The following is a 24829-nucleotide window of genomic DNA, read 5'->3' as shown; positions in this document are numbered from 1 at the left end:
AGGTACCTTACATAACTTCCCAGTCATTGTGTTTTAGAAAGTGTGGTATTGTTTAAATTCCAACCTCATTTTGCTCTTCTCCAGAGCAGGTCCAGCTAGTCACTAAGGGGACTTGGAATGGGGACAGGTGCGCTCTTCCTTTCCTTCAACTCCAGCTGTTGGGGCTGGAGGGAGGGCGTGAACTGGCAACATGGTGAATTCTCCCCATGCCTTCCCAGCTTTCTGAGGCCTAGCTCCTCCAGTGAGCTGGGAAGGGAGAAAAGAAGGAAAGGGGACAGTGGTGCTTACCAGCCGGCTACCGCTGTGGTCCTCTCCTTTGATGGACTCTGCTTTTCTAGCCAGTACTTACTGCTGATGCCTTCTGTGCAGCAGGCGTTGAGTACTCCTCTTTCTGGGGTCCATGTGAGAGTTATGCCAGAGCTCACCCTTCTGGCATCATATATACACAGTTGTTTTCATGGGAGATTCAGCTCTGTCTGGTCTCTCCTGCCCCCTCCACTCTCTCCAACTGTACCTCCTTTCTCCATCTTGCAATCTCTCTCTGACTTCACTTGTGCTCAGACAGGCCTGGAGAGGCAGGTCAGCAGATTCTTCACACTATCAGACTTTAGACAAGCTAAGGAATTGTCCTTCTCTGCATACCGTATATAGCACAGTTCGATTTATGTAGCATCCTAATCATAGTGTCTGGAAGAATCCTACCAAAATGGTATCGTTATTCCCCTGCATGGGGAATTAGGGCTTGATTTTACCTTCTTTATTATAATTATTTTTATTTGATCAAATTACTAGGAAATATCCTTCACTTCTAAAGAATACAATTTATCTGTATTAGAAAGAACAGTCCTGGTGTGATGGCTCACTCCCGTAATCCCTGCACTTTGGGAGCCTGAGATGGGAGGATTGCTTGAGGCCAGGAATTCGAGACCAGCCTGGACAACATAGGCAAGATCTTGTCTCTATAAAAAACTAAAAAAAAAATTAAAAAAAAAAAATTAGCCAGGCATGGTGACACACTACTCAGGAGGCTGCCACTACACTCCAGCCTGGATGACGAAGCGAGACCCTGTCTCTGAAAAATAAAAACAACAATAAACATACACACATAAAAAGATCACGTCCAAATAAAAGAAAAAGATAATATGGTTTTGGTCCCCAAAACTGACATCACATAGGAGATATTGGAACTTTGTGGGTGGGAGCCAAGCACATGCTGGTGCCTCTTCTCTGGGTCACATCTGTACTGGTTGTTTGGATTCTTTGGCAAAAACTGATTGTGCAAAGAGAGTAGGATGCCTGACTCGAATTGGGTCAATCAGATTCTTTTTCTTGAAATTAAAAAAAAAAAAATCGCATGAAAACTTATAGTTAAATGCACAGGTCTTAAGTGTACAATTTAGAGTTTTGACAAATATACACATTCATGTAACCGAACCCCAAACAAGATATGGAGCATTTCCATCACCCTAGAATTTTCGTTCATCTCCCCTTCCAGTCTGCATCCATGATGGCCAACCACTATTCTGATTTCTATCACTATATACTAGTTTGATCTGTTTTTGGACTTCATGTAAATGAAATCATACAGTATATATTCCTTTGTGACTGGCTTTTTTTAACCTAAGAATGTTTTTAAGTTAATCCATATTTTTATGTGAATCAACAGTTTATTCTTTTTTATTGTTCAGTAATATATCAATGTGTGAATATATTTTCTATTCTCCTGTTGAAGGTCATTTGAGTTCTTTTCAGTTTTGGGCTATTATGAATAAAGCTGCTAAAAACATTTTTTAAACAAGTCTTGTTGTGGACAAGTTTTTTGTTGGGGCAGGGATTCAAATAGCTAGGATTGAGATTGTCGGTTTATTGGATAGGTATATATTTAACTTGAGAAGAATCTGCCAAACAGTGCTCCAAAGTTGTGCAATTTTACACTTTCTGCAGCCAAACCCGAGGCTTCCAGTTGTTCTACATTCTTGCCAACATTTGAGGTGTCAGTCATTTTCACTGTAGCCATTCTAGAGGCGGTGAAGTGGAATCTCCTGGTTTTGGTTTCTCTTTCCCTGATGACTAATGATGCACAACTTTCCATGTGCTCATTGGCCATTTGTATACCTTCACTTGTGAAGTGTCTCTCAAGTCATTTGCACATTTATCTTATTGGGTTGTCTTTTTACTGATCAGACATATGTATTCTAGATAGAAGTCAGATATATGTATTATTGATATTTCGAAGCATTTTGTTCAGCAGTAGAAATGCTGGCTGTATGATTCAAGAATAAAAATAGGTATGTAATTGTAACGGGAAGTCTTAAAATGTCACTATTTTGAATAACTAGAATATATATATTAAGAAAAATAATCCCAGGAAATCAAAAATATGCTAGTAATACATTAATCACACATAACAAATTTACAAAATTATATTATCATATAACAGTAATACGTAGTTCTAAATAAAAATAATCATGCTCACAGATAAACCCAAAAACTGTAAGAGCTTAATTTATTGAAAGGAAATGATTTAAATATCATGAGGGAAATAAAAGGAGATAAGAATTAGTGGAAGACCCTACCATGCTCCTGCTGTTTGGGAAGATGTAATATACAGAGTTAATAACCAAAGTCCCTGAGGGATGGCATATACGAGTTGACAATTCGATTTAAAAATTAGTTGAGGGGATTAAACAGAAATGTAAATATTCCAATAACCATTGAATTGTACATTTTAAATGGATGAATCGTATATGTGAATTGTGTCTCAAATGATTATTAAATCATATATGTGAATTATATCTCAATAAAACGATTATTTAAAAAATAAACAGGGAAATTTTTTTTTATTTTTGAGACAGAGTTTTGCTCTTGTTGCCCAGGCTGGAGTGCAATGGCACGATCTTGGCTCACTATAAACTCCGCCTCCCAGGCTCAAGTGATTCTCCTGCCACAGCCTCCCAAGTAGCTGGGATTACAGGCATGCTCCTCCACACCCAGCTAATTTTGTAATTTTAATAGAGATGGGGTTTCTCCATGTTGGCCAGACTGGTCTCGAACTCCCGACCTTAGGTGATCCTCCCACTTCAGCCTCCCAAAGTGCTGGGATTACAGGCCACTGTGCCCAGCCTAACAGGGGAATATTTTTTAAGTTAAAGCAAAAAAACCAAGGTAAGCCAAGCAAAAAAATATAAAAATATATGATTTTGGTGTTTACAGCGCATTGGGTAAAAAATCTTACTAGGAAACAGTATGTAAAATACTTCATTTTTAGAAAGCCATACATTAAATCAATGGAGAGTGACCAAAAAATTTTAACACTGTTTATCTCAAGGAGCTACAACTATGGTAAATATTTTCCTTAATGAAATGTGGAAACATTTCTGAGAACAGAAATAAGATGAAGATGTCCACTATCATCACTTGTATTCAATACTTTCCTGGTATTCCTAACAAGAGTAACAAGGCAAAAAAGTTGAAATAAAAATACTAAGATTAGAACTGAGATAATATTAACAACTCAAAAGAATCCAGAGATAAGTTATTAGAATTAGTGAGTTTAGCATGACTGAATAAATGGTCAAAATAGGAAAACCAATTTTATTTCTGTATACCAGCAAGAGTTAGNTACATATATATCAAAATAGGAAAACCAATTTTATTTCTGTATACCAGCAAGAGTTAGAAAATAAAAAAAATTTAAAACAATATCATTTATGGTAGCATAAAAATTCAAATGTCTGGGAAAAATTTAATGAAAGATGTCCACGACACTTTAAATATTATTTAGAGAAATGAGAGACGAGGTAAACAAACGGAAGTATATACTGTGTGAACTGATTAGATGACCCAGTATTTTAAAGATGTCAGTTCTCCCCTGAATTGACTTATAAACTCAACGCAACCCCGGGCGCGGTGGCTCACACCTGTAATCCCAGCACTTTGGGAGGCCGAGGCGGGCAGATCACGAGGTCAGGAGATCGAGACCATTCTGGCTAACACGGTGAAACCCCGTCTCTACTAAAAAAAAACAAACAAAAAAAAACAAAACAAAAAACAAAAAGATTAGCCGGGCATGGTGGTGGGCGCCTGTAGTCCCAGCTACTCGGGAGGCTGAGGCAGGAGAATGGCACGAACCCGGGAGGTGGAGCTTGCAGTGAGCCGAGATCGCGCCACTGCACTCCAGCCTGGGCGACAGAGCAAGGCTCTGTCTCAAAACAAACAAACAAAATGCAATCCCAATCAAAATCACAATAGGCTTCCTATATACATATACATAGATATATACATAGATATATACACACATACATACATATATACGTATATATACACATATACATATACATACATATATACACACACACACATATACATAGAGTAAAGTTGCATGGTTAGGTGGTAAAAGCAGTGTTTGCCATAAAAATCAGGTCGTTGGTTATTTTGGCGAGAAGGGAGCGCTAGTGCTTGGGAGGGGACACAGGGGAAGGTTTTGGGACGGCCGTTATACCGGTTGTCAGTGTATGGCCTCACACCTCCAAAGTCATCCTTTAACATCTGCTCTGTGGTCACAGCCAGAATCCCCTTCCGCGGCTCTCTTCGCGGCGGGGAAGATGCTGAACAGTAGAGGGCGCTGGAGACTCGCTGCGGGAGGCTGGCGCTCAGGTCCTGCTGCGGGCCCCAGGCCACCGATCGCGCTCTGCCCGCGCCTCACGCCCGCACGCGCAGCCGCTCCGCCACCTCGCGGCCCGACCTGACCTGTCAGTCACGTCCCCACGGCTCTCCTAGCGGGGACCCCGCCGTGTCCAGGCTCCGTCCCCACAGTGCCCAGACCCCTGAAAGTTTGCCAGTCAGCACCCTGATGCCAGCCGATTCTCAAAAAAAAGCCAGGGGGATCCAAGCAGATCATTTGCCAGACGGTACTGCAGCAATGGAGATGAACAGATAATTCACACAGAAAGAAGGATGGGAGGGAGAGACGTGTGAGGGGTAGGGAGGGCGGAAGGAAGGTCTAAGGGAAGGAGCGGAGTGGGGAGGGAGGAAGGCGGGCAGGAATGGAATGAAAGAAGGGAGGAAGGACTCATTGAATGCACAGCCTCCCCGGTGCTGCACCGGCAGGAGTGGCTCTCACAGGCACGGGGCCCCCAACAGACCCTCCCAGGCTGCGGGAATGTTGTGGCCCTGCAGGGCGTCTCTGTCTTTCTTTTTTGAGGTCTCTGGCAATATGTGATAACGATACCATTTTTAGACATCTGGAATCTGATTTAAATTCTAGTTCCATCACCTTCTAGCTGTGGGGCCCTGAGAAACAGCACATCCTCCAGGATCCTCCCTTCTGTCTTGTCCACACGTGGGGAAGGCTACTTGGGTCGGGGGGTGGGGGTGGGGGCGCGGGGTCGGGGCGGCTTTGCAGATTTACCAAGCTGATGTACGAAGACCTACTACAGCTGTAAGGGCTAGCTCCTTTCTCCCACTCTGGCAGTCACTCCACTTTGAGAAACATACCTCTTGAAATAAAGCTACAAGTGGAGAGGGGCAGGTGATTTGGGCAAATAATTCCATACTAAATGTTAGGACAAAACATACTAGGCAAATATCACAATCCGGCTTCACAGTGGCATACTAAATTCAACCAAGAAATATACCCATGATGTTGAAAGAACCAGGCTTATGGAATGTAAACAACAAACTATTTTATTCTTGTTTTCTATTTACCAATTCAAACCTGCTCTGCAGGTCACTCCTCCCCGCCCCTGGGATAAAATCTAGGGCATGTTCTGTGACTTTGTGGATCACAAAATTTATATGATTTTTGGATCATTCTTAGTTAACCAAAAATTTCTCCTGTAACTTCTAGCTATGAAAACAGGCTCTGTTCAGCATTTAAAATGTCCAATCCCGTGTAGGAGTCTAAACTTCGGATTTCATTTTAAATTTAAGCTTCCTCTTGATTCCTCCCCCAAGCCTGGCCCAGGCTTGCATTTGGCTCTGGGCGTTGGGCGGTAGCAGTGTTTCCTCTTCATTTTTCACTTTCACTCCTCCCTCACCAACTAGCTTGCAGGGATTTCTGATCACTTAGTAGAGTCTAGAGGCATAAGGGAAGGAGGTCACCAAGGGGCAGGCCAGGCTTTATGTGAATAGTCCCCCTGTTCACAGTAGAGGTCCCCTTCTACTGCAGACATCTTCCCTATGGTTCCTGTGACCCAGGTTTGTCTCAGAGTGGGGTTAGCACATAGTACCATCTCCATCCCCTTTAAAGGTGTTTATTACATTTTTCTGGAAATGGAGGTCTGGAAATTATATTTCCTGGACAGTCTTACGAGCAGGGTTCCAGGTTGATTCTGCCAAATGGGAGGCACTCAGGTGAGACTAGAAAGCAGAAAGATGGTTTAAAAAATCATTGTTTTCTTCCTTTGACTCTGAACTTACGAAAGCAGGATGCTCGAGACTCCTGCAGTAATTTGGGCAAAGATTTCCACAGTGCAAAATAGACAAAACATAATGCAAATAGCTGTACAAATGACAGGCCATCATCATCATGGAATGTCAGTTTGGCAACAATGGCATTGAGGCCCAAAAGCAGCTGTGCAGCAGGGGGTTCCTCCTGGGTGACTGGATGGGCACAGCCAAGCATAGGCTCCTGAAGATCCCAGCTCTAGGAAACATCAGCATGGTTCATTGCATCGTCCACCCGAATTCTTCACCCCTCCCTGTGGCTGTGTGTCCACTCGAATTCTTCACCCCTCCCTGCGGCTGTGTCCATTGCCCTGTAGCGCTGCAGTTCCCTTCAGGAAAAAGGCATCATTTATTTCTCCGCCCCTTGATTTGGAGCTTGGCTATGTGACTTGCTTTGTCCAATGGGATACTGGATGACACAACATAAGCAGAGACACAGATGCGCGTCTGTACAATGCAGCTTGCCTTTTTATGCTTCTGCCTTCACCGTGAAAAGAGCTTTCCCTGGGGGTAGCAGCTGTCCCTGCAGCCTGTGTTCAGAATGCACAAATGTGAGGAGCCAAGCCCAGTCAGACCCACAGCTTGAAAGTGAGTTGCCAGGCCCGGCGCAGTGGTTCACACCTGTAATCCCAGCACTTTGGGAGGCCAAGGCAGGCAGATCACCTGAGGTCTGGAGTTCGAGACCAGCCTGACCAACAAGGAGAAACCCCGTCTCTACTAAAAAGTACAAAATTAGGCCCCACGCATTGGCTCACGCCTGTAATCTCAGCACTTTGGGGGCTGAGGCAGGCAGATCACCTGAGGTCGGGAGTTCGAGACCAGCCTGGCCAACATAGAGAAACCCCGTTTCTACTAAAAATACAAAAGTAGCCGAGCGTGGTGACACATGCCTGTAATCCCAGCTACTTGGGAGGCTGAGGCAGGAGAATCACTTGAACCCAGGAGGCAGAGGTTGCAGTGAGCCAAGATCGCGCCATTGCACTCCAGCCTAGGCAACAAGAGTAAAACTCCATCTCAAGAAAGAAAGGAAAGAAAGGAAAGAAAGACAAAATTAGCCGGGCGTGGTAGCACAGGCCTGTAGTCCCAGCTACTCGGGAGGCTGAGGCAGGAGCATCACTTGAACCTGGGAGGCAGAGGTTGCAGTGAGCTGAGATTGTGCCATTGCACTCCAGCCTGGGCAACAAGAGTGAAACTCTGTCTACAAAAAAAAAAAAAAAAAAAAAAAAAGTGAGTTACCTACCCTAGATCAGACCACCTCCAGTCAACCCACAGATGTGTTAGAAATGAGTGCTCATTTAAGTATGGCATTGACATGTTGTGATTAGTTGTTATGCACCATTATAGCAAAAAATAGTATACTGATACAAGTAACTGTTCCCTTGTTGGCTTCACCAGCCTTCCCAAGAATTGTTTAATCCCATTCCCTGTATACAATCACTCTCTGCCGAGAATCCTTTCTCTGAGAAAAGAATTTTTTTTCTGCTTGAGGCAGACCAACGCTCATGCCAAGAATAACTGGAAAAGCTGAATAAAACACAGAAAATCTTTTTTAAAAGTTTTTGGAAAGCTTCGCAGTTAACAAGAATTTGAAGGGCCACAATCTCAAAAGAAGGAAAACACAAGGAGGTGACTTGGCCCTCTGTGAACTACTTTTCCCTTCAGGAAATGTGCTGATTTTAGCTAAGAGGCCAAGCATTTGGGCAGACGGCCATAGCTAAGAGGCAGCAAAGGCAGCAGAGTCCAGTGCTAGAGAGACAAGAAATGGAGACTGGGGTTGTCAATGCAGCAAGAACTGGAGGGGCCAAGATACCATATAGAAGGGAGACACAGAAAAGGAACACTTTCCCCTTGAGGCATCTGCTGAGTTAAGCTATGCAGCAAGGCTATGAAAGGTAGCAGGTTTTGGCAGTGGCATATTAATGGGATAAAAATTGGAGTTCAGGACCCACCAAGGAAAAGAAGCCTAATAATCACATCAGACACTCAGCTGGAATCTTTGGAAGACCACACTCTAGACAGACGGGCAAACCAGAGGTGGAGATGGAGCCTTCCAAAAACCGCGACGTAGACTCTAGTCAGTTCAGGACCATCGGATGAAGGTAAAATCTTCCCACCCCGTCTATCATATGACATGGTAAACCCTCCCTGGAGAAAGACACTGTTTTCAGATAATGTTTCCTGGTGCCACTAAAATTTATTATAATGGTTAGCATTCAACAGTAAATGATCAATCACACAACAAAACAGGAACGAGGGGAAAACATACACAACAGAATGGAGCCACTAATGACCCAGATATTGGTGTTATCAGACACAGACTTGATGGATGGAATAGAGACTTTCATCAAAGAACTAGAATCTATAAGAAAGAATGAAATGGAAATTTAAAACTTAAAAATACAATAATTGAAATTAACTACTTAGCATATGGGTTAACTACAGTTAGACTTGGCAGAAGGGACATTCTTTAAACTGTAATATAGGACAGAATAAAAACTCTAAGCTGAAGAACAGAGACAAAGAGTATGGAAAATACAGCAAAGAACATAAGATACTTGTGGGAAGAGGCGAACAGATCTAACATATATGTAATTGGAGTCTTAGAAAAAGAAGGGGGGAAGATGGGGCAGAGGTAACAGTTAAATAAATATAGGTTGAGAATTTTCCAAAACTGATAAAGCTTTATGATCCCCAAGCAGGATAAATAAAAACAAAACTGCATCCAGCCACACTATACTTTTTTTTTTTTTTTTTTTTTTTTTGAGGAGGAGTCTTTCTTTGTTGCCCAGGCTGGAGTACGGTGGTGCGCCATCTCAGCTCACTGCAACCTCTGCCTCCCCAAGTTCAAGTGATTCTCCTGCCTCAGTCTCCCGAGTAGCTGGAATTACAAGCACACACCACCATGCCTGGCTAATTTTTGGATTTTTTAGTAGAGACAGGGTTTCACCATGTTGGCCAGGTTGGTCTCGAACTCCTGATCTCAGGTGTTCCACTGGCCTTGGCCTCCCAAAGTGCTGGGATTATAGGTGTGAGCCACTGCACCCGGCCCAGGCACACTATACTTAAATTGCTGAAAACGAAAGACAAGGAGAAAACATTAAAAGCAGTTAGAGGTGGGTAGGAGGGACACATTTCTTCTTTCCTTTTTTCTTTTCCCCTCTCTCCCTTTCTCTTTTTCCTTCCTTCCTCCCTCCCTCCTTTCTTTTTCTTCTATAGAGCGGGATGGGAGTCTTGTTCTGTTGCCTGGGCTGGTTTTGAACTCTTGGGCTCAAGGGTGCTGGGATGACAGGCGTGAGCCAGGGCACATTACTGACACATTACTCTCAAAGGAGAAACAATAGCACTGAAAATCACTTGTCAACAGAAATGATGGAAGTGAGAAGATAATGGAGTGCCGTTCTGAAGTTCCTGAAAGAAAAAAGTGTCAACCTGTAATCCTATATTCACAAAATATCCTTAAAAATGAATCGGAAATAGACGTTCCTATTCAAAAACTGAGAAAGGCAGGGTGAGGTGGCCTGTAATCCCAGCCCTTTGGGAGGTCAAATCAGGCAGATTGTTTGAGCTCAGGAGTTTGAGACCAGCCTGAGCAACATGGTGAAATCCCTTCACTACAAAAAGTACAAAAAAAATTAGCCAGGTGTGGTGGTGCCTGCCTGTAGTCCCAGCTACTCGGGAGACTGAGGTGGGAGGACTGCTTGAACCTAGGAGGTTGAGGCTACAGTGAGTCGTGATCACACCACTGCACTCCAGCCTGGGCGACAGAGTGAGACCCTGTCTCAAAAATAAGCAAACAAAAACACCTGAGAAAATTTGCTGCCAGCAGATGTGCATACACAAAAAATACTAAAGGGAATTCTTCAGGTAGAAGAAAACTGATCTATGATAGACTCACAGAAATGCAGGAAATAATAAACAACAGAGTGAATATATGGGTGAATACAAATAAATATTGACTGCACATAGCAATAATAATAATGTCTCGTTAGGTGTAAAATATATGTGGAATTAAAATGAGTAATAATAACACACATGCAAGAGTAGAATGGAGGTAAATACAGATTGAGTATTGTGAGGTCATAGTTTTGTCTGGGAAACAATAAAAAGTAAAATTTGTATTAGATTATAATAATGTACAGAAGTTGTAATCTGTGGAGGAAACCACTAAAGAAATTGTAAAAGAATGTGTAAGTAGCAACCAGTGGTAAGGGGGAAATGGAATTTAAAAAAAAATCTGAAAGAAAACAATACAAAAGAAAAAAATAAAAACAAAAATGGGTAAGACAAATGGAAACAAATAGATGGTATTTATGAACACAGCTATATCAGTAATTACAATAAATGTAAATTCACAAAATCCACAAAAGATAAAAATTGACAGACTTGATTAAAATAACTGTATTCAAGAGACATGATATCATTATAAGAACATCAAAAATTCAAAAATAAGGGGAAAAGTGAAAAAAATACCATTGTGAGTGGTAGAAAAAGCCATTTCACATAATAAAGGGTTCACTCTACCAGAAAATGTCAATTTTAAATGGGTATGAGCCTAATAACACAGCCTCCAAATGCATAAAACAAAAATTAACAAAACTCAAAGGAGAAATAAACAAATTCATAATAATAGTGGCAGGCTTTAGCATCTCTCAGTAATTTACAGGAAAACAGACAAAAATGTCAGTAAAGATGTAGATAATTTGACCAACCTGATTAACAAACTTGGCCCAGTTGAAATACGTGTAACACCTGCACACCACTGCAGAATTGCACATTCTTTCAAGTGCAGGAACATTATGATAAGAATATTATAGGAAAGTCTGTCATAAACATAGCTGCAAAAATCCTGAGAAATATAACAGCAAGTTAATCTAAATTTTATGTATTTATTTATTTACTTATTTTATTTTTGGAGACAGAGTCTCGCTTTGTTATCCAGGCTGGAGTGCAGTGGCATGAACATGACTCACTTCAGCCTTAACCTCCTGGGCTTAAGCAATACTCCTGCCCCAGCCCTCCAAGTAGCTGGGACAGCAGGCGTGTGACACCACACCTGGCTAATTTTTGTGGTTTTTGTAGAGACCGAGTTTCACCACGTTGGTCTCAAATTCCTGAGCTCGGGTAATTTACTTGCCTTGGCCTTCCAAAATGCTGGGATAATAGATGTGAGCCACTGTGCCCAACTTAAACCTAAATTTTATTTTATTTTATGGTCATGTTCCCTCTAATAAATCTAAATTTTAAATAAATAAGTCCAACTATTATTGTGTTTATGTGTATAAAACTGCATATACACACAAACGCATACATACCCTGCTGGTTTCTATTACAAGAATGTACGTTTGGTTTGACATTCAACAGTCAATTAGTATAAGTCATCACTTCCAAAGAATAAAGGAGAAAAATAAAATTATTTCAAAACGTGCAAAATAAGTATTTGAGAGAAATTTAACCTCATTTGTGATTTTTTAAAAAAATCTTTTTAACAGCTTGAGAATATATGTTCATAAGTATATTAAAAATCCTATAGCAACTATCAAACTTCATGGTGAATATTGACAACTCTCCCCATGCCCCACCCAGCACCCCTGAGATTGAGGATGAGACAAGAATAATATCCACTATCACTACTTATAGTCAGCATTTGCTGGAGGTCCTAGCCACTGCAATTTGTATACCAATTTTAAATCTTGCAACCTTGCTGAATTTATCAGCTCTAGTTTTTTGTGTGTGGATTCCTTAAGATTTTCCATAGACAAGATTATGTCATGTGCAGATATCGTTTTACTTCTTCCTTTATGATCCGGATCCCTTTTATTTCTTTTTGTTGTCCTATTGCTCAGCCACTGCAGTTTGGCAAGAGATAAATAAGGCATACAGATTAAGAAAGGAAGAAATAAAACTGTCATTCACAGATGACGTGATTATACAAAAATAATCTGCCAATTATTGTAATTTAAATGAATTACACAAGGCCACTCACTGGATAACAAGGTCAACATAGTTTTGTAGCAACAGAATCTGTAGATACTAGCCATAAACAAATATAAAATGCCTAAGAATAGATCTATTGAAGGATGTGCAAGAACACTTTACTGAAAACCATAAAAATAGTTCTAAGAAATATACAAAAGACTTAAAGAAGTGAAGAGATATACCATGTTAGTGAATAGGAAGATTGAAGATTTTAACCATGTCAAATGGCCCCCAAACTGTTCTACATAATCAATTAAATCCAATCAAATTCTAGCACTTTATTTTGTGGAAATTGACTAGCTGATTCTAAAGTGTTTTATGAAACTGTAAAGGGCTTCTTTCTTCTGGAGTTGCCTTGTGGACAGGATTTGAAACAACCCAGGCCAGGTCTCTCTGGTCCACGGGAAGTACGCATATGCTTTTTGCTCTGACTATGTCTGTAGAGAACAGCCCAAACAACAACCTCCTCCCCCTCAGAGCAGGGAGCCTGCCAGTCTCTTGCCATTTAGATTTTTCAGGGATGAGTCAGAGATACCAGTCTACTCTGTCCTGCAGAAAAGGATACTTATCAACTTTTCCAAGTGGGCCCTAGAAAAGTCACTGCTAGTCAGAAATCTCAACTTGGAATGTGGGGGTGGCTGGCATCTATTGGGATGTCAGATGAAACAGAAACAGTTCCACTGTAGTAGCCTGCTCTGTAAACATACAGAGAACCCCTATTATGTGTGTGCTATGAAGCTATTAGAAACTACAGCTTTGTGGACTACTTCGAAAATGTGCAAGTGGGCTGAGCATGGTGGTTTACGCCTGTAATCCCAGCACTTTGGGAGGCCAAGGTGGGTGGATCATGAGGTCAGGAGATCGAGACCTTCCTGGCTAACGTAGTGAAACCCCATCTCTACTTAAAAATATAAAAAATTAGCCGGGCATGGTGGTGGACCCCTGTAGTCCCAGCTACTTGGGAGGCTGAGGCAGGAGAATTATGTAAGGAAACCTGGGAGGCGGAGCTTGCAGTGAGCCTAGATTGTGCCACTGCATTCCAGCTTGGGCAACAGAGTGAGACTCCATCTCAAAAAAAAAAAAAAAAAAAAAAAAAAAAAAAAGAAAAAAGAAAGAAAATGTGCAAGTGAAATAAGTGACGAAAAGCAAACACAAGATATTCTGTCCATATGAACCACTGCCAGGCGACTCTTGTATTTGTAGATTGACAGAAACTGGAGGTGGAGTTAAAAAGGTACAAACTCAGTATAACATTCATTGCCTCTTTTGCTAAAGTTGTTTCACTGCGTAAGAAAACGATACTGTCAGGCTGGGTGCAGTGACTCAAGCCTATAATCCCAGCACTTTAGGAGGTGAGGTGGGTGGATCACCTGAGGGCGGGAATTTGAGACCAGCCTGGCCAACATGGTAAAATTCCGTCTCTACTAAAAATAAAAAAATTAGCCAGGCATGGTGGCGGGCACCAGTAATCCCAGCTACTTGGGAGGCTGAGGCAGGAGAATCACTTGAACCTGGGAGGCAGAGGTTGCAGTGAGCGGAGATCACGCCATTGCACTCCAGCCTGGGTGACAAGAGGGAAACCCCATCTCAAAAAAATAAAATAAAAAAAGAAAAAGAAGGAAAAAAGAGAAAGAGATACTGGTTCCATGTTCTGTTCCAGTTATGCAAAACAACGTGTTGACATGCAGGCTGCACAGTGCCAGGTGCAAATACACACTGCCTGTTACGGTAACTGTGACAAGCACAAGGGCTGCCCACTAGCTTGAGTGCAACTTCTGGGGAATTGATGGGAGTCATTTATGGGTACTTCCTTCTTAACAAATTTTACATCAATACTGCAACACAACAATCTCAGCCCTGTGGGCTATACCATAGCCACATGCTTTCACCATTTCCTGCGCAAAGGGAGAGCCCAGGAACTGAAGGCTGTTAATCAGGGAGAGCGTAGAAACAGCAGCAGAACAGCTGGAGAACCAGGGCTGTGTGGTTTTGGACTGTGGGGAGGGTGGGCCACGGGCAGACTTGACACAATGTGGTAGGGCATTTGACACAGCCCCGTGGAGGACCTAATGCTTGGGGAGGCCCTCACCCAGCACAGTGAGCCATGTAGACACTTGGTGCCTGAGCGTGCTGCTCACAGCGCTCTCCCTGTGATTTTCCCCATAGCAGTATGTTTTTTCTGCTGGGCAGAAGGCAGAGAAACCCTGGCTGAAAGAGCAGCGAGGGTCATCGGCTGCATGAACACATCATCAGCTTTTCCTGATGGAGGCACCCAAGTTTACCCTGCACATCCATTCAGCAGGTAGAGCTGGGTCATCCCTAAACAGGATCTTTCTTCTGAGCACCTGAGATTCTGGTCCAAATTAGGGCTGTGAGGACCAGGAGCCGGGATTCTGAACCCAGGCAGCCCTGTGGGTAAGGAGGAGGGAGTGTGTTGGAAGGCTGTATGGCCAGAGCTGCTGACTGGGCTGGGGCTTCTTTGTCCCCTCTTCTCTCCTGCACATCAGCACTCACGTTCTCCTGGCTCGGGCTGGCCTGGCAGCTCAGGGAGCTGTTGGATGAAACATCCATGCTTGTGGCTGTGACCGTCACGTGCAACTGCGAGGACGGTCGGCTCCCAAAGCGGAACCGCGGTGCTGGGCGAAGGGTCACGGCTCCGTGATGCGGCAGAGCGCGTGCCAGCGCTTCACCAGCTCCTTGGGCTTGCTGAGCATCTCGTCCCAGTGCTCCAGCTCTCTGCCACGGGTGTACATGTAGGGGCCCACCACCACTCGGCCCAGCTGCTGGCTCTCTGCAGGGGAGGGAGAGCACCGGTGTGTTCCTGAGCACAGAAGTCACGTCCCCAGTGACCTCCCTTCCTCCCTCCTCCTCCCCAGGAGGAAGTAGTAACTTCCCTCCTCTCTGAGTGGGAGCTGACAGCCCCCAAAGGGGCCCTGCCTTTGCTCTGCTGCTGGAAGGGCTGCTTCTCCCCCTGGGAGATTGGGAGGAAGGAGAGCCCTGAAAGAGACTCTCTCTTTGAGGGCCACCAGCTCTGGCCCACACCCTTCTGTAGGGCCATATTAACTCTACCTTATGCCAAAGAACTGAGGGAGGAAAGAGCCCCTCTAGAAAGAAGGCCTCAGCCGGCCGTCAGAGAGTAAGTACGTTCAGCAGTAACGTTCACTGGCCACCATGGAGAAGGGTCTTAAGTCCAGGCCATTTGGCCAGCCGTGGCCTGATGGCTCTGTTTCCCCAGAGTGGCAGTGGATGCTGCGGTGTGGGGTAGTGTGGGAGAGCTGGCTGACAGAACTCTCCCAGAACCCCAAAGGCTCATCTAGAGGGCACGAGGAAGCTCAGAGCACCAGGTCCCTGGGCTAGTGGCAGCCCTGCTCCCTCCCACTCTCTCGGGTGATTTGCTCCAGGAGGGGGCAGCAGAGGCCATTGCTTAACCTCTTTCTTTTTTCCTTTCCTTTTCTTTTCTTTCCTTTCCTTTTCTTTTCCTTTTCTTTTCTTTTCTTTTCTTTTCTTTTCTTTTCTTTTCTTTTCTTTTCTTTTCTTTTCTTTTCTTTTTTCTTTTTGACAGAGTCTCGCTCTGTCAACAGGCTGGAGTGCAGTGGCACAATCTCAGCTCACTGAAACCTCTGCCTCACGGGTTTAAGCGATTCTCCTGCCTCAGCCTCCCGAGTAGGTGGGACTGTAGGCATGCACCACCACACCCAGCTAACTTTTGTATTTTTAGTAGAGACGGAATTTTGCCATGTTGGCCAGAATGGTCTTGATCTCTTAACTTCGTGATCCACCCGTCTCAGTCTCCCAAAGTGCTAGAATTATAGGCGTGCACCACCGTGTCCAGCCAACCTCTTTCTTTCTTTTTTTGAGACGGAGTCTCATTCTGTCGCCCAGGCTGGAGTGCAGTGGTGTATCTTGGCTCACTGAAACCTCTGCCTCCCGGGTTCATGCCATTTCCCTGCCTTAGCCTCCCGAGTAGCTGGGACTACAGGCACCTGCCACCACGCCTAGCTAATTTTTTGTATTTTTAGTAGAGACGGGGTTTCACCGTGTTAGCCAGGATGGTCTCGATCTCCTGACCTCGTGATCCGCCTACCTCGACCTCCCAGAGGGCTGGGATTACAGGCGTGAGCCACTGTGCCCGGTCCTTTTTTTTTTTTTTTTTTTTTTGACAGATTCAGCAGCCTCGCCTCCTGGGTTCAAGAGATCCTCCCGCCTCAGCCTCCCAAGTGGCTGGGATTACAAGCACGTGCCACCATGCCCAGCTAATTACTGTATTTTTAGTAGAGACAGGAGTTTCACCGTGTTGGCCAGGCTGGTCTTGAACTCCAGAGCTCAAGTGATCCACCCGCCTTGGCCTCCCAAGGTGCTGGGATTACAGACGTAAGCCACCATGTTAACCTGTTTCTAGGGTGCCACAGACAAAGCTCAACCGAACTAAAGCTGGGCATGAAACCCAGGCCTCCTGCTGGCAAGCTGTGTGTCCTTGGGCAAGTATTTCAGCCTCTCTGAGCACTACTTTCCTTAACCAGGGAGGGAGCACGTACAGCTCCTTCCGAGGTCAGGACAGGAGGCATTTCCTCTGCCTGAACACTCAGCAGCCCCTTGTGGTCCCCGTCCCAGCAGCCCGGGGTGGGGTGCGGTCTTACTGTCCCCTTCCGTGTTCTGCACCACGGTCAGGCTGAGGCTAGCGGTATCCAGCTCGGTGGCATCGGCCTTGAAGCTGAAGGTCTCATTGTACACAGGATTGATGGAGCCCAGCACAGCTGAAGTCTTCTTGCACTTGACAAACTTGTTGTGGTTCATCAGAGACACTTTGACAAACACACCTGGGGAACAGTGAGCACTAGTGGGCTGGCAGAGGCGGGCGGGAGCCGAGTCTCTGCCTGTGGGAGGTCCGGCAAGGAGGGCACCACGTGCCCAAGCTAGGTGCCAGGGCCCCACCCCTCACACAGTGCTGCGGCCCCGCGGGCGTGACCAGAGGAAGCCGGCTGAGTGCACTGCCCTGCAGCCTAGGCGGGGCTCCACTCCCTTCCTTTTCCTTCCTCTTTGCATCAAGAAAGTACCCACGGCTCCGGCAGGCCCTGGTTTACCAGAGCCTGGCACCACATGCCTGTCCCTCCCTGTTGGGGTGCTGCTCACTGGGTCCCCAGGCTCCCTGGGGCCCCTTAAACACCTTGTACAGAGAGTTAAGGTTTGGTGGGTGAGGGTCAGAGTCACAGTGGAAGGTCTGGATCCTGCCTGGCTTACGGTGACCCCAGACGTGAACACAAACAGGTGACTGATCGCCACCACCTCACTGGGGTGCGTGGGATGTGTGGGGTGAGCCCAAATGGGGTGGGATGTGTGGGGTGAGCCAAGGCCTCCCCTCCTGCAGCTCCTGTTTTCTGGGAGGCCAAGCATCAGTGCCCATGGAGTCGGGGGCCCTTCCCCTGCGGGGAGGGAGGTGCGGGCCTCACCCTGGAGGAACTGGACTCACGTAGCTGATGGGAAGGTGGAGGTGGAGGCAGACATGACAGTTCAAAGAGCCAAGACGCTGCCTCAGGAAACAGCAGGGGCAGGGCCTGGTATTGTGGTTGGGTTAGAACGCTTAGTGGGGAAGGCCGAGGAGATGTAGCTTTGGGTTCAACATAGGAAGAGGCTTCCTGCACCAGAACTGTCTACTGAGGGAGAGCATGTCTTGTGAGGTAGTGAGCACTCCGTGATAGGGTGTATGCAAGCAGAAACTGGATGGTCAGGGGGGGAGGTTGGACTGTAGCCCCGGGCTGTAAGCTCAGTGGGCGGGACCTTCCCCAGGAGGAAAGGGAGGAACTCACTGACAATGCCTCTGTCCTCCTGGAGCCGGAGGCCCTTGGCACGCAGCACAACCACCGTCAGGCGGCTCAGGTAGTCGTTGTAGCTGAGGCAGAACTGGAGGTCGCCAAACTCCGAGGGGGGCTGGGGAGGCCAAGGTGGAAGCACCCCACGCTGTTACTCCGGCAGGTGCTGAAGGGGTCAGAGAGCCCCCAGAGAGCTTCCCGCTTCCTCCCAGCCGTCCATGCGACACACTCACATGGTCCCCTTTGAATTCCACTGCCATTTTAAGGACGGGGCAACTGTGGTCTGGAGAGTTTAAGGGGCTTGTGCAGTCCTGTGGACCAGAGCTAAGGAGTCACACCCAGGTCTGAGCCAGCTGGGGCCTTCCCGGGGGTGGTGGGCTGGGGGAAACATTTCCCTGGGCTGGACCATTTGTGCTGTCACCTCTCACAGCTGTCTGACCTAGATGGGAATCCCAATGTGGATATTTCAGGTTGCTCCAGGGAGTCTGATGGCCAGTGTGACAACAGGACCTCAAGCAGCCCCTCCCTGCCCAGGGGCAGGTCTGTTCCCCTCTGTCCCATGCTGCTCAGGGCCTAGGCCCTCCTCCCTGAGTCACTGTTATAGGGTGGTGTGCGGGATGCTGAGGGCTGACGCTGCCAGCAGGTGCTGGACCCTGTGCACACCTGCCGGCTGATGCTCAGTGGCACAGGCATAGTAACCTCGACCTTACCTCCAAGCTCTCGGCCTCCAGGTCTCTCCAGATGACACGCCGGCAGTCCCCCGCCAGGGTCTCATTCTTCAAGGGGAACAGCACCTGGCCCAGGAGCTGGTGCTTCCTCTGCCTGTCCACGTGGTAGACGGAGAACTTCAGCACCCTCTGGGTGACGGTCTTGCTGGACACCTAGGGGAGACAAGGACACCGGCCAGGGTGAGGAGTGGTGGTAGGGGATGGGATGGTGTGACTCGTTAGTCTGGACATGGGTGCTTTTGAGAACGGGTGTCTCAACTAGGGACCCACACCCCAAACCTAGGCATTTTCAGGGGACCCTTCTTAGCAGCAGAGCTGTGTACCCCTGGAAAGTGGGGGTAGGTGCCAGGACCTTGCTACACAAAGTGTGGTCCGAGAACCTGCAGCTCGGAGTCCGTCCACCACCACCTGGAGCCCTGTTAGAAATGCAGGATCTTGGGCCCCAGCCCAGACCCATGAATTGGAATCTGCCGTTTAACCGGAGCACTGAGTGACATGGCTGCACGGTGAGTGTGGCCCCCCCACCACCCAGCACTGTAGCAAAGGCACAGGACCCTGGGCACTGGCCTGTCTCTGCTGTCAGAGCTGGGCATACCAGTCCTCCCCTCCCTGAGATTTGGCCTCCTCGCCTGTGAAATGGGGGTCATGGGTCTTCCTCTCTGGTTGTAAAACCCCAATCACAGTGTCTGACCTACAGCAGATGGCCCATTAATATTGATTTTCTTCTCTTTCCCCTTCTCCCTTTCCCCCTTCCCTCTGGAGGCACAGAGGGACTGGATCGAGTTGGGGCGAGATAGAGTGGGTAAGTGATGAGCCAAGAAAAATTATCCTGCAAGCATGACGTGTCGCACGTCAGCAAGGCTGCAGCCTTGGATTCTGACGTCTGGAGAAGAGTGATTCACCTCTGAATTCTCACAGCCCTGGTCTCAGAAAGACGGCCCGGGACCAGGTCTGAGGGCACCCCTCTTCCCAGCTCTCAGCCAGGGCGGAAGGCACAAGTGATGGCCCTGGCCTCAGCAGTCACACTGCTCCTGAAAGCTGACTGGCTGCACCTCACCTCTTGGCTAGCTTGCCACCCAGCTCTTGAGAACATGTTTGTCCAAGGCCTCTTGGCAGGTCTCGATGGCTACTTCCCCAAGGGCCCCCAGTCACCTGCTAAGGCTCCCAGGCCCCTGTGAAACTGGCTCGGTGCCCCAACAGCCTCTCCACTTCCAGAGCCTGAGCCGGCCAGCCCAAAGTGCAGCAAGGCACCACACCTACCCTGGGAGGGTACTTGGGCCCCCGCGCTGGCCTCTTACAGCACAGGAAGCTCCTGCACTCACGCTAAGGCCCGTCTTTTGCCCTCCTTGGATAAACTTGCCAGAAACCCCACACTGCTCCACGCCTTTGGGATAATTCCCCTGAGCCCCATAGGCCAGGGCCTGGCATTCAGTAGTTGCTCTAAAATTGTGTTTTCACCCACTCTCCTCCAGGCAGTCAGGACAGGGGAGCCCAGGCCTCTGGTCACTACTCACCAAGTCTCTCCCCTGCCCCTCTATCAGGGATCGGCTCCGATAGGCCTTAACCTAGCAAGCTAGGTAAAGCAGAGCTGGTGGCATCAAGGGTCCCGGGGGCTGCAGGGCCCTGGCTGGTACAGGAGGCTCAGCTCTCCTGCAGGTCTGCACCTTCCCAGCAACACGGAGGGCACCAGACCCTGCCTTCTCCAGAGGCTGTACCTGGAAGATGAAGTGCTCGTCAAACTGCGGGTTGGAGGTTTTGCGTTTGGTCTTGGACTGGAGGAAGCGCCGCTCATCAGGCAGCAGGTAGAGCTTCACCAGGGGGCTGCAGGTCTCCGAGGGGGCTTGCAGGTGCCGTGCCTTGATCAAGCCTACCAGCAGCCGCTCAGCCTCCTGCTCGTATTCCACCGAGAACCACAGCCGCCCCAGGCAGCCGGCAGGAAAGTCCGTCTCACTTTTGTCCTCTGGGAACTTGTACAGCTCTGGGTTGATAGCCCCTACCATACATGCATCTCCTATAACAGAGGATGGGAAGGCTGACAGGCCAGAGGGAGGCAAGGCAGGGGCATGGCAGACAGTGGCAAGTTCTGGGCACCCACCCCATCCTGGCCCATCCCTCTCTGCTGAGCCTCAGCTAGCCTGACCACATCTGCCCTACTCTCCTCACCAGGCTAAACACATCCCCTCTCTCCGGTGCAGCTCCTCCAGGAAACTTCTCAGCATGAAGGCATTGCATGGCCAGGCTGGGGATCCTAGTAGAGTCCTGCCTCCTGGGATTGGCCCCCATCCCTGGAGGTCAGGACCTGTTTCAAGGACACAGTGCCCATCACCTGGCCTGGCCCCCTTTCATGGTGTCTAGGGCATGACTCAGTGATAAAGCATTGCCTTTCTTCTTCCTCTTCAAATTAGAAGGGCTAAGGTGATTATTGGGTGGTTCCTGGGATGGTCTTTTGGTAGATCTTCAGGGCAAAGAGGTGGCAGAAAGCTGTGCTTGCAGCCCCTACCATTCTGTCCTCTTGTTCAACCAACCCATCACCCTAGAGTGGGAGCCAGCACAAGTTCTGTACACGGCATGCCTGGGTTCCAATCCCAGTCTGTTGCTTACAGCCTGTTTGTGACTATGTAAAATGGGGTGATAATTCCTTCCCCCCAGAGTCATGGTGAGGTCTCACTCCAAATCAGCACCCAAGGCCATATCTCACCCTCATGGGGTGCAGCAAGCACTTCATAAATGAAAGCATCCAGAAGCAGTGGTCCCTGGGCAACCCTGTCATCCCTGGCTGGTTCAGGTTGTGTTCCGGAGCCAAGCTGGTGAAAGCAGATGAGGCCACCTGAGCAGACCCTGACCTCTGGGCAGCCCTGGCAGGGACACTCACCAAGGCCGCCACTGGGGGTGTAAGGCAGAAGCTCTGATGCCGGGCAGGAGTCCCATGGGGCATGGGTCCACTCTCCGCTGTGCAGGGGCACCCAATCTCGGCCTTGAAGGGAAGGGGGCACCACGAATGGCACATCTGGTGGCCTGTCCAGAGTCAGGGAGACAATATGTAGGTGGCAAGTGAATGGTGTGGTCTTAGAGTGCTCAGCCAACACGGCTGAGCACCAGGGGCTAGAGGAAGAAAAGCCATCGGGAGCCAGGAGGAGGACAGGGCACCATTTTCTGGGCCCATATCAGGCAACACACACACACACACACAACACACACACACACACAACACACACACACACACACACAGAGCAGTGGGATTTGGAGAAGGAACACAGCCCCTGACAGTGTCAGCCAGTCTGGGTTTGAATTCCTGTTCTGCCACTTCCTAATCGTGTTCTCTGGACCTGTTGCTTATGTGCACCAAGCCTCAGTTCCCTCACCTGGAACATGGAGTTCATAACGCCTGCCTAATAGCTGATGTGAAGTTTCTGGGGTTTCTTTGTGATAGCTCCCAGCACCGAAGCAGCACAGAAGAGGCACCCCCATAAACAGAACTTTCCTTTTCGACCCCACCCTGAGGGAAATTCCAGGGGCCCACTCGGCCCCACATCCTGCCTCACCTGCTCAGTTGGGTCCTAGCATGCGGCTGGCAGGGCCTGTCCTGCTGCCCACTGGAGGCGGCTGCGCTGGCCATGGCTGGTGTCCCAGGCAGCTCCTCATAGGTGAGGGTGGCACAGAACCTTCTCCACAGACAGCAGCTTGCCCCGATCAACAGCAGCAGCAGCAACCCCCCGATGGTGCCCCCAATCACCAGGGCCAGCTGCTCTGGGGGCAGAGACCACCAGTGCTGTGATGCCTGCCTGGGAAAGCCACTCTCCCTCACAGCTCTGGCCTGCTGGGGCAGAACTGGGGCAGCAACCCTGCCTGTGGGTTTGATCTCAGGAGTGATAGGAGCAGGTCTGCGGGGGAGGGGTTCCAGGAGGGGTGCTGCTGGCTGGGTTCCGCCAGCTCTCAGAGGAGAAGCTGTTTACCCCAGGGTCTCAGGGCCCTGGGCAGAACCTTCTGGTTTTCCTTGGAAAACAGCTGGCCCTGCCCTTGGGATTCTGGCTTAAAGAAGCCATTTCCTTGCGCTTCCGAGTAGAAATCAAACCTGCCCTCACCAGAACCTCCATATCCCCTGGGCTCCTGTTGGGGTCAGGAGGGGAGCTGGGGTGTGGACACAGTCGGTAAAGGAAAGCCCTGAAAGGTACCTTCCTCCCGGTCTGCAATCAGACATCTACCCTCTGGGGCCCTGGAACCTGCTACAAGGCTGGGCTCTTCTCTAACACCCGCTCCCTTCCCTAGCCCTCTATTAAGGTGAGCATGCTCTTAGGGGAGTTGGTGGGAGGCGGTGGACGGGGTGGGGAGGAGGAGGGGGCAAGGCCCCTTTGTTGCTGGCCCTCACATGTCCTCATTTGGGGGACCCAGGAGGCTTTGCCCCAGGGGTGCTCAGACGCTGGGTTCCAACCCCTGGGACCTGGGGCGGGCCAAAAAGGTGGCTCCCTTAGGGTGACGTGCGGCCGCGGGGCATCCCGGTCTCAGGGATCTGGACTGGGTGGGGTGGTGAGAAGGCTGGACCCCCGACACCTCCTAAGCCGCAACTGACCGCGAGGAGCGGGCCTCAGCTTCCACTCCATCCCAGCGCCCCTCCAAGAGCGCTCCGAGGCAGGGCAGGGCAGGCGATGCGCCCCAGCGCGGGGCGGAGGCAAGTGCTGGATGGGTCGCAGAGGGGCCGGGGCCGGGCTGGGGAGGGCGAGGCTCGCTTACCCGCCATGGGGTTGCTCCCGCAGGCTGGTCTCTCCGGTCTGGGCGGCTGGGGCTGGGCTGCCAGGGCGGCTCTTAAAGCGCAGTGGGGCGCCGTCGGGCGGGCGCGGGGGCGGTCCGTGGTGGCGCTGGTGCCTAGCTGCGGCGCGGGGAGCCGCGCAGTGCACAGCAGGGGCAGGGACCCAGCGCCCCGAGGCCGCAGCCCCGCCCCAGCCCAGCCCTGGCCCAGGCCCAGGCCCAGGCCCGGAGGTGGAGGGGCGCAGAGGCGACCGTGAGCTCCCGGAAACCCCAGGGCTCCGGCCAGGGCGGGTCCCGGGCACCAGTGCCAGGGGCGCCGGGGGTTCCCTGCGGCTTGGGGCAGGGTGGGGTGAGAGGACCACCCCCATCCCAGAGAGCAGAGCTACAACCACCGCGTCTGACACAGGGCTCCGCGCCTGACCCCTCACACCTGGTGGCCAGGACTGAGCCCCCTTCCTCCCAGATCCTCCGCAAGCCGAGGCCCCTCCAGGCGCAGCTCCAACCCCGGCTCGAGGGAGCCTTCCCAGATCCCCGGGCGGAGTGTCCGCGCGGGTCCCGGGCCCCAGCGCTGTCCGCCTGACGGCCTTGGGCAGGGATGCGGCGCTCGCTCACCCGTTCGCTCTAAACCGCGAGAGGTCGAGAGCAAGATTCTGGAGCGGGTTCCAGAAGCTCCTGGGTTCCAACTCAGGCTCCTCACTCTCCGGCCCTGTGATTTGGGACAACTTAACGTCCGCACTCTGGATTCAGTTTTCTCAATTGTGTTCATGTCTGTGAGGGTCTCTCGTAAGGGCGGTTGGCCTGCCGGTGACTTACGAAGTGTGAAAGGAACACTTAGAGCGGAGGAGCGGGGAGGCCCAACCCCTGTTACGGTGGTTATCGGATGGAGGCTAGCGTCCCCTGGGTCCCCTCTGTACCCCCAGCGCCTGTTATTATGGTGATTTTTAGAATGCAGGGCCCGTGCCCACCAGTCCAGGATGGCGAACGCGCCTTGCGGGAAAAGCGGGAGTAAGGTCGCTGCGCGTCCTCTCTGGTCACCCTGTGGTGCGCCCTGGCCGCACCCCTATGGTTCCCCCGCGGAGGCTCTGGTGGGGAGCGTCTGAGACCTCGAGGCGTCTGAGTGGGGACCGA

The 24829-nt window shown here is 49.2% G+C and overlaps 2 protein-coding genes across 3 annotated transcripts in view; one reads left to right on the top strand and one right to left on the bottom strand.

Annotated features, from left to right (window-relative positions):
• Positions 1-24829, top strand: part of LOC112631324 (anthrax toxin receptor-like) — a 724187-nt gene that overhangs the window by 289066 nt on the left and 410292 nt on the right.
• On the bottom strand, positions 12641-24648 carry SYT15 (synaptotagmin 15). Of its 2 annotated transcripts, XM_025396266.1 has the most exons (8): positions 23687-23840; positions 22501-22705; positions 21831-21973; positions 20674-20969; positions 18941-19111; positions 18228-18348; positions 17061-17240; positions 12641-15214 (listed from the first exon to the last, which is right to left on the bottom strand). In XM_025396266.1, the coding sequence occupies exons 1-8, from the start codon at positions 23691-23693 to the stop codon at positions 15072-15074; spliced, it is 1266 nt and encodes a 421-aa protein (XP_025252051.1). In that variant the 5' UTR covers positions 23694-23840; the 3' UTR covers positions 12641-15071. The 2 variants fall into 2 exon arrangements, with proteins under 2 accessions (XP_025252051.1, XP_025252050.1); XM_025396265.1 differs by lacking the exon at positions 22501-22705 and having other exon boundaries at positions 23687-24648.

Source organism: Theropithecus gelada, chromosome 9 (genome assembly GCF_003255815.1).
Source record: "Theropithecus gelada isolate Dixy chromosome 9, Tgel_1.0, whole genome shotgun sequence".
In the NCBI taxonomy this organism is placed as follows: Eukaryota; Metazoa; Chordata; class Mammalia; order Primates; family Cercopithecidae; genus Theropithecus; species Theropithecus gelada.
Note: the sequence above shows the minus strand (reverse complement) of the source record. Positions and strands in the feature narration are given on the sequence as shown.